Genomic DNA, 12,755 nt, shown 5'->3' with positions numbered 1-12,755 from the left:
CTTTTGTGGTTCCATACGAATTTGAGGATAGTTTGTTCTAGCTTTGAGAAGAATATTGGGGCAATTTTGATGGGGATTGCATTGAATATGTAGATTGCTTTGGGTAGTAATGACATTTTCACAATGTTTATTCTTCCGATCCATGAACAGAGAATATTTTTCCATTTCTTGGTGTCTTCTTCAATCTCTTTCATAAGTCTTCTGTAGTTTTCATCATATAGGTCTTTTACATCCTTGGTTAGGTTTACTCCTAGGTATTTGATGGTTTTTCGTGCAATCGTGAATGGGATCAGTTTCTTGATTTCTCTTTCCGCTGCTTCATTATTGGCATATAGGAATGTAACTGGTTTCTGTACATTGATTTTGTACCTGGCAACTTTACTGAATTCATTGATCAGTTCTAGAAGGCTTCTGGTGGAGTCTTGCGGGTTTTCCATGTAGACTATCATGTCATATGCGAAAAGTGAAAGTTTGACTTCTTTGACAATTCTGATGCCTTTTATTTCCTTTTGTTGTCTGATTGCTGATGCTAGGACTTCCAGCACTACGTTAAACAGCAGTGGTGAGAGTGGACACCCCTGTCGTGTTCCTGATCTCAGGGGGAAAGCTCTCAGTTAATTTCATTAGTCTTTCAAAGAACTAACTTTTGACATGGTCTTGAATCACATTTGTTTCTATCACATTAATTTCTCCTCTTCATTATTTCTTTTCTTCTACTTCATTGGGTCTATTTTACTATTTGTTCTGTTAGTTCCTTGATATAGATGCTTAACTTCTTATGTTTCAGTCATTTTCTTTTCTGATAAATACCTTTAAGGTTATAAATCTACTGCTAAGTTTTGTGTTAGCTGTATCCTTCAAGTTATATATGTTGCATTTTCACTATCATTCAGCTTAAATATTTTCTAAATTCTATTATAATTTCGCTTTGACTCAGGTATTATTAAGAAATGAATTTAATTTAGTTATATTTTGTTGTTGATTTCTAGTTAATTGCATTGCTGTCAGAGAACATATTCTAAGTTAAATTTATTGAGACAAATTTTGTGGTCCAGTATCTGGTCAAATCTGCAAATTTTGCAAATTTGAGAAGAATGTATATTTTCCAATTGTTCTATATAAATCCAGTACGTCTAACAACCTCTAGTGCTTTTCTAGGAGAATATTTATTTTTCTATCCCTGAGTTCTAACTACATTCTCTTTTTTCTACCTTCTTTCTTACAAAGAAATATCAAGTTTTCCATAATTGGGATTCCTCTCTCCATGGCACAAAGTCACTATCTTGGGCTTCTGAGCTGAAGTTCCCGAACAACAAGTAAGCCATTTAATAACTGATTAATGTTTGACACATTATTTTAATCCCCCTCAGGCTCATCCTTCTCATCTGTAAACGGAGATTGTAGAATTTACTGAGGATTAAAATACGTGTAAAAATACTACTGTTTTCATTATTAATAAATAAATAACCTATACAGTACTGGCACAAGATAAATGGTGATTTTATAATGATTAACATTTTTACATTTCTTTATTGTCATGATTCCAATATCTATTTCTTCTCAGGCTGCAATTAACATACAGTACATTCCCTTGGCTGCAGTAAGATTACAAAGGCCTTCATATCCACGTGACTTTTGTCAAAGGGCATAATATATTCATTTAGGAAAAGAAGAAAACTTGCCACAAAAACTAGTGAATCACTATTTCAGATTCTTTTGTCATATGTTTTCAATATTTTTGCATCTTCATAGAACAACCCAATAAAGATAGCCATGGTCACTGAGATGGGTGACTATTAGAAGGAAAATGAACTCAGGGGCACGTGGGTGGCTCAGCCAGTTAAGCGTCTGACTTCGGCTCAGATCATGATTTCGTGGTTTGTGGGTTCAAGCCCCACATCAGGCTCTGTGCTGATGGCTCAGAGCCTGGAGCCTGCTTCAGATTCTGTGTCTCCCTCTCTCTCTCTCTCTCTCTCTCTCTCTGCCCTTCCCTTGCTCATGCTCTGTCTTTCTGTCTCTGTCTCTCTCAAACAATATAGATTAAAAAAATTTTTTTAAAGAAGAAAAAAGAACTCCATTTCAAGTCTCTGGGTGAAATAAAAAATAACATTTATTGAACATCTTCTGATGCAGGCACTGCACTAGGGACTTTCAGATATATCTCATGCAACCTCACAAACACCTATTAAGATAGATACCACTACCCACTTTCTAAACAGAGAAAGTGAGGAATTCAGGAGATTACAGGGATTTGCCCAAGCTCACATAGGGTGGAGATACATGCAGAGCAGGTGTGGACTGAAAGGTGTATCATAGCAGGTGTAACACCCATCAAGCCTGGCACTAAATATCCTCCAAAGCCTCACCCAATACAAAAGAGAGAGGGTCAGTCTTCTCTGGGTCTCTCTGTGACTCTTGTCTCTACAATGTTTCCTATTCCCCCTCCAGTCTTCCATATCCATTACCCCCTCTAAGGTATTTCCCACAGGCACAGCTAATGCAGCATCGGTCTCAGGCTGTAGTTGGATTCCAGAGATAGTGAGAAAGGGTTAGAGACTAGTTACCTGCAGAGAATTTGCCATCTGCTCCACAAATCACAATGGCTTTTACTGTATGGTCTCTTAATGCTTTCTGCAGGCCCTCTTTTATTCCATGGAGTACAGATATACTAAAAGGGAAAAAAAATTACATGAGGCATTAGAATTAAATTTCTACCATCTAAGAGTTTTTCCCTTTCCAAACAATGAAAATTGAAACATACACAATGAATAAAAATCCTAGTTACTCACGATTCAGTTTTCACTAATTGATCAACTAATAATAAACATGTCAACTGGGCTAAATAAATAAATAAGTTTTTTTTAAGTTTATTTATTTATTTGAGAGAGGACACGTGAGTTGGGGAGGGGCAGAGAGAGAGAGAATCCCAAGCAGATTCCATACTGTCAGTGCAGAGCCCAATGTAGGGCTCAAACTCACCAACCATGAGATCATGACCTGTGCTGAATCAGAGCCACCCAGGTTCTCCAGATGAATAAAAATTTTTTTAAATAGTATTTTCCTATACTTTGCTGTAGCTTTGGCCATTTAGAAGCATCACTAATCAATTTAAAAATATTATTGTATGTTTTCCATGTTTAGTGAAAGGAGTTTACAACATCCTAGGAAACTACAAAATATCACACTCTGATGAGTGCTGTAATGAAAGTACAAAGAAAGTGATGTGGACATTCACAGAGAGAAGAAATTACTTTCAGTTTGTCATATGGGTAAAATATCAGAAAAACTGAAATAGTGTAAAAGAAATAACACAAAAGATGTGTCAGGGGCTTCGAGCTACCCCAAATATCCAACCTTCCCCACTTTCTTTAAAATATTGAGGATCTAGTTTTTAGCTGGATACATGACTGCCCAAAATAAAAACTGCATTTTCCACCCTACTATGCAGTAAAGTCAGCCCAAGGCATTACATTCTGGCTAATAGGATGGATATACAACTTTGGGAGAGTTCTTAAAGAATTGGGTATGCTTTTCTCTTTTCCTTTTCTGGTAGGAATGGGGATGTGATGGCTAGATCATAAGCAGCCATCATGGACCAAGAGGTGGAAGACGTGTGATGAGGATGGCAGAGCAAATGATAAACAGAATTGGGGACCCTGATGACTGTGGGACAATCTTACCATTCTAAGACACTTCTGTGAAAGAAATCAACCTCTTTTCTTGACCTCTTCAACCTCTACTCTTCAACCTCAACCTCTTTTCTTGACCTCTTCAACCTCTACTCTTCAACCTCTACTCTTTTGAGTTTTCTGTCACTGACAGCCAAAGCTAATACTAATTTAGGAGGCAAAGGCAAGATCTGGGAAAGAAAGGGCATGTAGTAGTGTAAGGACGCAGGTCTGAAACTGACTCCATGAGACAACAGAAGGGCACACATTGCCCAAGGCAGGAGGTACCACCCTTGTAACACCCAATCAGGAAAGGCTAGCTAATACCCTTAACATTTCTAAGGACAGGCCTAGAAGGCTAGTTACACCCTAGTGAGGGTCCTGGGTCCTGGGTCCACTCTAATTGGTTAACACTCTAAATGTTGTGATTGGGTCCCACCAAAAGTAACAAATACTCTAGGCAATGTGAATGGTTAAACATGCTGTCAATAACAGTGTATGATAATGATTGGATCACTATACCTGTGTCACAATTTCCTGTAACTCCCTTTTCCCAAACTCATAAAAGGCCCTACCCCCACTTTGTTCGGGGCTCTCAGCATGAATCCACTGCACGGGTAAAGTCTGTGAGCCTGAGTTTAGGCTTGGCCAGCCTAAACTCGTAATAAAGCGCTTTGCTTTTGCATGCGTGACTCGGTCTCCCTGGTAGTCTCTGGTTTTGGGGGGCGATATTGGAAACTTGGGTATAACAGTCGATTTTGCTGAGTTTCAGTTGATGAGGGAGTCATCTATAAAAGAGAGTTATAGTCAAGATTGAATGAGGCAACCAAAGGTAAAAAGACCTGAGTATAAATCCTCTGGATACACTCTCATTTAAGAAGTGGGAGAATTTTAAAGAGCAGTTGGGGATAGAAGAGTCAACTAGGTGAGTAAGCAGGGGGACCCACAGTTCCCTCCTCCCTCCAACACGGCAGTACTGAGGTCAGAGGGCTTGGAATTCCAGGAATCTGGGCTACAGAGTGACAGAAACATCTCCAGGGGCCCATGGGGACAACATGGCAGGCCATAGGTGCATGATTGCGAACTGGGAGAGATAAAACGGGCAGTGTAGGCACAGAGTGGAGAAAAGGAAGAGAAAGAGAGGCTGTGGAAGTGTAGGATTATATTGGAACAACAGAAAAACTACCAAGGCGTGGGGGGTGGGGGGGTGGGGGGGATAGAATAAAACAGAAAAAGAACCAATTTCTAACTGGGAGACTTTCTCTGCCTCTTCCCTCACCTGGAGAGGAGGGGAGCAGCCCCAGGCTAGGTAGCTAGCTCCCAGGCACAGTAGGAAAGAGCAATCCTCCCCATTGAGTGCTATGGGAAGAAGGCAAATAGCCATTCCAAGGACAAAAGACCCTGCAGGCACCCACTAGGGAGAGGCCCGTTGACGGCTAGCTGGGAGGTAACTACCCCAGAACCTGGCGGTTCCTTTAAGTCAGCAGGGCTTGAATCTCAGCCAAGGACCAAGGAGGTGTGGAGAAGGTGGAAGGTGGACCAGGCACCCACGTGGCACTGTGAAAAGGGCCTGAACAGAGAGGTTTGGAAGACTCAGTCCAGGGATGAGAGACTTCTCTCTATCACCAACAAGGCAGGCATTTCAGGGAATGGACACGGGGCCGCAGTGGAGACAGAAACACCTACACCAAACCACGCCCCTCCATGCCTGGTAACTTGGCATCTAAGGGAGCAAGATTGACAGTGACCAACCAGACAGCCCCTCCTCCAGACCAGTGCAGGCACCAGTTCCAAGGCACCGTCAGATACTAGTCCAGTGGGTTTGCATTCCCTGATTTGATTCATGGTCAATTCTTATTTTATGTGTATATGTATATGTATATTTTTTTTCTTTTCTTCCTCTTATTTATTCGCTTCAACAGTCAGGTTATTCTGACTGTTGGTTTGTTTAAGCAGATATTTTATACCTCTTCTGTATCTCCATTATTTTCCTCACTGTCTCTCTGGACTAACCATATAGTTTCTCTGATTCTCTGCCTGGTCAATTTTATTTTCTTTTCCTTTTCCCTGCCTCTGTCACTTCTCTCTTTGTATGGAATAAGGTCTCTTTCACCACAAACCCATTTTTAAAATTTTTCTCCAGAGATCCTTCAACAAACAAATCAAAGCACATATGGTAGAAGTTCCAAACCACCACTACCAGTAGGGAGATAAAGCAACCAGAGTCTCAACAACAGAGAGCAGGAAACACACTCCAGAAACACCTCCTGAAGGGCCAGGCCGAGATAGCATATGACTCCTTTTTAACATAGTAGTGCTTGCAGGTGCAAGACTCACAACAAGCTGTTAAACACATGAGGGACAGGCAGAGGGGCCAAGATGGCAGAACAGCATGGAAGTTTTTTTTGCATCTCTTGTCCCTGAAATACAGCCAGATCAACACTAAACCATCCTGCACACCTAGAAAACTGATTTGAGGATTAACACAACTATCTGCACAACCTGAACCAGAGAACTCAACAGGAAAATGTCAGATGAGGAGACTGGAGAGCAGAAGTCCTTCTGAGCACATGACTTGCCAGCTGAAGGGCCACTGACTCAGAAGGGCCAAGGCCACTGTGCCATCCACTACCTGAGGGACTGATCCTGCTGAAGATCCCCAGGAGCTGACCATGTGCTCTGATGAGACAGCAAAGGAAAACAGCAACATACATATGGGGACCTAGGAGCACACAAGAGAAAGAACTGGAACATCACAGAGAAGAGCAGGCACAAACCTACTGGAGGGGAGAGAGGGCCCCCTGAACAGAAATCAATGATGAGAACAACACCCAAGGAGCTACAAATACAGGGCAATACACTCACATTCACTGACACACACGTGTTCTGGGCAGAAGGACACCCTCATGTCCAGACTAAATGCCTCAGAAGAGGAATCTGAGGAGGAATGGTCAATGTTGGAGCCTGACATGAAATAAATACCAATGGAGAAATAAGACAAAACACAAATCAAAAATTCAAAGAGATGGAAATTATAAGGTGAAATAAAAGAAGTTTTAGGGAAAAAACAAAAAAACAAAACCACAAAAGGTACAGAAAACTAGCCAATATGACAAAACGGAAGAAGTCTCAAAAGAAATTCCAAGAAGAAATGATAGCTAGAGAATTGCTCAAAACAGATATAAACAATGTAACTGAGCAAGAATTTAGAATAATAGTCATAAGATTAATCACTAGGCTTGAAAAAAAGCACAGAAGACAGAAGAGAATCTACTGCTGCAGAGACCAAGGAACTAAGAAATAGTCACAACAAATTAAGAAAAGCTATAAATGAGGTACAAAGTAAACTAGATGGAGTGACAGCAAGGATGGAGGAGGCAGAGGGGAGTTTAAGTGAAATAGAAGATAAAATTATGGAAAATGGCTTCATCAAGCCAAGAAAAAGAGAGATGAAAAAATACTGGAACATGAGGGAAGAATTAGAGAACTAAGTGAGTCAATGAAATGTAATAATATCCATATCATAGGAGTTACAAAAGGAGAGAGAAAGGGGCAGAAGGTTTACTTGAACAAATTATAGCTGAGAACTTCTCTAATCTCAGGAAGGAAATGGACATCCAAATCCAGGAGTCACAGAGAACTCCATTCAGAGTTAACAGGAATAGATCTCCATGGCATATCATCATGAAACTGACAAAATACAAAGATAAAGAGAGAATTATGAAAGCAGCTAGAAACAAATGGGCCTCAACCTACAAGGGTAGACACATAAAAGTGGTAGCAGACCTATCCATGAAAGTTGGCCAGCCAGAAGGAAGTGGCAGGAATTATTCAATGTGCTGAATAGGAAAAATATGCAGCCAAGAATCCTTTATTCAGCAAAGCTGTCATTCAGAATAGAAGGAGAGATAAAGGCTTTCCGAGACAAACAAAAAAAGAAAGAGTTCATGACCACTAAACCAGCCCTGCAAGAGATCCTAATGGGGACTCTGCGAGTGAACACTGCAAAGAAACATCACCACAAGCATGAAACCTACAGATAACACAATGACACTAAATCCATATTTTCAATAATAACTCTGAATGTAAAAGGACTAAATGCTCCAGTCAAAAGACATATGGTATCAGAATGTAATAAAAAACAAGATCCATCTTTATGCTGTCTATAAGAAACTCATTTTAGACCTAAAGAACCTTCAGATTGAAAGTGAGGACCTGGAGAACAAGATATCATGGTACTGGAAGTCAAAAGAAAGTTGTAGTAGACATACTAATATCAGACAAACTAGACATTAAACTAAAGACTGTAACAAGAGATGAAGAAATGCATAATATCATAATTACAGGGTCTATCCATCAAGAAGAGCTAACAATTTATAAATGTTTTTGCTCCCAACTTGGAAGAATCCAAATACATAAATCAATTAATCACAAGCATAAGCAATCTTATTACAGAATACCGTAATTATAGGGAGCTTTAATACTCCACTTACAGCAATGGACAGATCATCTAGGCAAAAAATCAATAAAGAAACAATGGCCTTGAAGGATACACTGGACCAAAAGTTTTCATCCAAAAGCAGCAGATTATACATTCTTTTCAAGTGCACATGAAACATTCTCCAAGATAGATCACATACTGGGTCACAAAACAGCCCTCAATGAATATAAAAAAATTGAAATCATACCATGCATATTTTCTGATCACAACACTATGAAACTTGAAATCAACCACAAGAAAAAAATTTAGAAAGCCTTCAAACCCACGGAGGTTAAAGAACATCCTACTAAAGAATGAATGGGTCAACCAGGCATTAAAGAATAAATTAAAAAATTTTTGGAAGCAAATGAAAATGAAAACGCTATAGTCCAAACTCTTTGGGATGCAGCAAAGGCAGCCCTAAGTGGAAAATACATTGCAATCCAGGCCTATCTCAAGAAACAAGAAAAATCCCAAATACAAAATCTAATAGCACCACTAAAGGATCTAGAAGCAGAACAGCAAAGAGACCCCAAAGCCAGCAGAAGAAGAGAAATAATAAAGATTAGAGCAGAAGTAAACAATATAGAATAAAAAAGAACAGATTAATTAATCTAAAAGGTGGTTTTTTTGAAAAAATAAACAAAATTGATAAACCATTTGCCAGACTTTTCAAAAAGAAAAGAGAGAGAACTTAAACAGATAAAATTAGGAATGAAAGAGGACAGATCACAACCAACACTACAGAAATACAATTATCACAGAATACTATGAAAAATTATATCCCAGTAAACTAGACAACCTGGAAGAAATGGACAAATTCCTAGTCACCCACACACTACCAAAATTCAAATGGGAAGAAATAGAAAATTTGAACAGACCCATAACCAGTGAATAAATTGAATCAGTTATCAAAAATCTTACAACAAATAAGAGTGCTGGGCCAGATGGCTTCCTAGGGGAATTCTACAAGACATTTCATTTTTTTTTTAATGTTTTATTTATTTTTGATACAGAGAGAGACAGAGCATGAGAGGGGGAGGGGCAGAGAGAGAAGGAGACACAGAACTGGAAGCAGGCTCCAGGCTCTGAGCTAGCCGTCAGCACAGAGCCTGACGCGGGGCTCGAACCCACGAATGTGAGATCTGACCTGAGCCGAAGTCGGAGGCTTAACCGACTGAGCCACCCAGGCGCCCCTCTACAAGACATTTAAAGCAGAGTTCATACCTATCCTTCTCAAGCTGTTCCAGAAAATAGAAATGGAAGGAAAGCTTCTGGACTCACTCTATGAAGCCAGCATTACCTTGATTCCCAAACCAGACAGAGACCCCACTAAAAAGGAGAATTACAGACCAGTATTCCTAATGAACATGGATGCAAAAATTCTCAACAAGATACTAGCAAATCAAATTCAACAGTATATCAAAATAATTATTTACCACAATCAAGTGGAATTCATTCCTGGGCTGCAGGGCTGGTTCAATATTCACAAATCAATCAATGTGATACCATCACATTAATAGAAGAAAGGATAAGAACCATATGATCCTATCAATAAACGCAGAAAAAGCATTTGAGATAATACAGCACCTTTTCTTGATAAAAACCCTCAAGAAAGTTGGGATAGAAGGAACATACCTTAACATCATAAAAGCCATATATGAAACGCCCACAACTAATATTATCCTTAGTGGGGGAAAAACAGAGCTTTCCCTCTGAGATCAGGAACATGGCAGGGATGTCCAGTCTCACCACTGTTGTTTAACATAGTTTTAGAAATCCTAGCCTTAGTAATCAGACAACAAAGTGAAATAAAAAGCATCCAAGTTGGCAAAGAAGAAGTCAAACTTTCACTTTTCACAGATGATGTGATACTCTACAAGGAAAACCCAAAAAACTCCATCAAAAAGCTGCTAGAACTGATATATGAAATCAGCGAAGTTACAGGATACAATATTAATGTATAGAAATCAGTTGCATTTTTAAACACCAATAATGAAGCAACAGAAAGAGAAATCAAGAAATAGATTCCATCTACAATTGCACCAAGAACCATAAAATACCTAGGAATGAACCTAACCAAAGATGTAAAAGATCTGTATGCTGAAAACTACAGAAAACTTATGAAGGAAATTGAAGATGACACAATGAAATGGAAAAACATTTCATGCTCATGGATTGGAAGAACAAATATTGTTAAAATGTCAATACTACCAAGAGCAATCTATACATTCAGTGCAATCCCAATCAAAATTGCACCAGCATTCTTCTCAAAGCTCGAACAAACAATCCTAAAATTTTTATGGAGCCACAAAAGATCCCAAATAGCCAAAGTTATGTTGAAAAAGAAAATCAAAGCAGGACTCATCACCATCCCGGACTTTAGCTCCTACTACAAAGCTGTAATCATCAATACGGTGTGGTATTGGCATAAGAACGGACACATAGAACAATTAAATAGAATAGAGAACCCAGAAATGGACCCACAAATGTATGGCCAATTAATCTCTGACAAAGCAGGAAAGAGTATTCAACGGGAAAAAGACAGTCTCTTTAGTAAATATGCTAGGAATACTGGACAGCAACATGCAGAAGAATGAAACTGGACCACTTTCTTATACCATACACAAAAATAAACTCAAAATGGATGAAAGACCCAAATGTGAGACAGGAAACCATCAAAACCTTAGAGGAGAAAACAGGCAACAATCTCTTTGACCTCAGCAGCAGCAATTTCTTGCTCAAGACATCCGAAGGCAAGGAAAATAAAAGCAAAAATGAACTATTGGGACCTCATCAAGATAAAAAGCTTTTTCACTGCAAAGGAAACAATCAACAAAACTAAAAAAGCAACAGACAGAATGGGAGAAGATATTTGCAAATGACATACTGGATAAAGGGTTAGTATCCAAAATTTATATAGGATTTACCAAACTCCACACCCGAAAAACAAATAATCTGGTGAAGAAATGGGCAGAAGTCACAAATAGATACTTTTCCAAAAAAGACATCCAGATGGCCAAGAGACAAATGAAAAGATGCTCAACATCACTCATAATCAGGGAAATACAAATCAGAACCACACTGAGATACCACCTCACGCTAGTCAGAGTGGCTAATATTAACAACTCAGGAAACAACAGATATTGATGAGGATGTGGAGAAATGGGAACTCTCCTGCACTGCTGGTGGGAATGCAAACTGGTGTAGCTGCTCTGGAGAACAGTATGGAGGTTCCTCAAAAAATTAAAAATATAACTACCGTGCAACCCAGAAATAACACTACTAAGAATTTATTCAAAGGCTACAGGAATGCTGATTCATAGGGGCACATGTACCCCAATGTTTATAGCAGTGCTTTCAACAATAGCCAAATTATGGAAAGAGCCCAAATGTCCATCAACTGATGAATGGATAATAGAAAGAAGATGTGGTATATGTGTGTGTGTGTGTGTGTGTGTGTGTGTGTGTGTGTGTGTGTGTACAATGGAATACAGATATCCTATGTTCTTACTCATATTAGAACTTGAGAAACTTAACAGAAGACCATGGCGGAAGGGGAGGGGAAAAAAATTAGTTTCAAATGGAGGGGAAAGCAAACCATAAGAGACTCTTAAATACAGAGAGCAAACTGAGGGTTGATGGGAAAGGTTAGGAGAGCGGGGAAATGAATGTTGGGCATTGAGGAGGGCACTTGTTGGGATCAACACTGGGTGTTATATGTGAGTGATGAATCATGGGAATCTACCCCCATAGTCAAGAGCACACTGTATACACTGTATGTTAGCTAACTTGACAATAAACTATATATATATACAGAGAGAGAGAAAGAGGGAGAGAGAGAAAAAGAGAGAGAGAGAGAGAAGTGGGAGAGGCTTAGCAGAGAGATTCAGTACCAAGGAAGTCCAGAGCCACAGAGACCAAGAGAGGAGAATTTGCCAAGAGGTAGAGGATCAATAAATGCCAAGGGATGGTGAAGGAGGAGAACCCAGGAAATGTGATTAGGAATTGCTGAAGGAAAAATGATAGAACCAGAGTTAAATCATTTCTGCATTAGAATTCTAAGCATCCTGGGTAAAACATTTATTCTTTAGTACACAGGGGGGAAAAATCTTAAAAACAAAAAACAACAAACTTGTACAAAAACTAGACTGTTCAGACCAGCAACTGTGAGCTGAAGCCTCAGGGAATAAAGGACATACTTATATATTAACTCCCTTTCACCTAGTTACTTTTCATCACCAACCTCGATTAAATCAAACAAAACCTCTAGGCCTCAACTGGTTAATTAGAAGCCAAATCTGCTGAGATTCTGACTCATTCACAATACTCGGAAGTCCAAAAGTCACAGATTTCTTTGGATAAATGATGGCTGCAAAAAGTAGCCAAAAATCAGTGGCACTGAGGGCAAAAAGCTGGCTTTTCCCATTTCAACCAACCTCGATTCTTTTATTTCATATAGTTTGGTTAATTTGCAAAAATCAAACAAAGGAAAATGAAAATGGCTGTAAACAAATACAGTTTTACTAGATTCAAGCCAAGTAAAGGGACCAAAGCCTCATAGCAATGGTAATGTGTCAAGGGTTAAGAAACTATTTTCTCTGCTT

At 39.2% G+C, this 12,755-nt stretch overlaps 1 protein-coding gene across 2 annotated transcripts in view; it reads right to left on the bottom strand.

Annotated features, from left to right (window-relative positions):
• Positions 1 to 12,755, bottom strand: part of EHHADH (enoyl-CoA hydratase and 3-hydroxyacyl CoA dehydrogenase) — a 60,393-nt gene that overhangs the window by 42,712 nt on the left and 4,926 nt on the right. For both annotated transcript variants that reach the window (XM_029939717.1, XM_029939716.1), the window contains exon 2: positions 2,565 to 2,668. Coding sequence is in view for 1 of the 2 variants with exons in the window: in XM_029939716.1 (XP_029795576.1) it covers positions 2,565 to 2,668 (104 nt within the window). In the remaining variant the exon portion in view is untranslated. The remainder of the gene's footprint in view (positions 1 to 2,564; positions 2,669 to 12,755) is intronic.

This window comes from Suricata suricatta, chromosome 5, assembly GCF_006229205.1.
Source record: "Suricata suricatta isolate VVHF042 chromosome 5, meerkat_22Aug2017_6uvM2_HiC, whole genome shotgun sequence".
Classification (NCBI taxonomy): domain Eukaryota; kingdom Metazoa; phylum Chordata; class Mammalia; order Carnivora; family Herpestidae; genus Suricata; species Suricata suricatta.
Note: the sequence above shows the minus strand (reverse complement) of the source record. Positions and strands in the feature narration are given on the sequence as shown.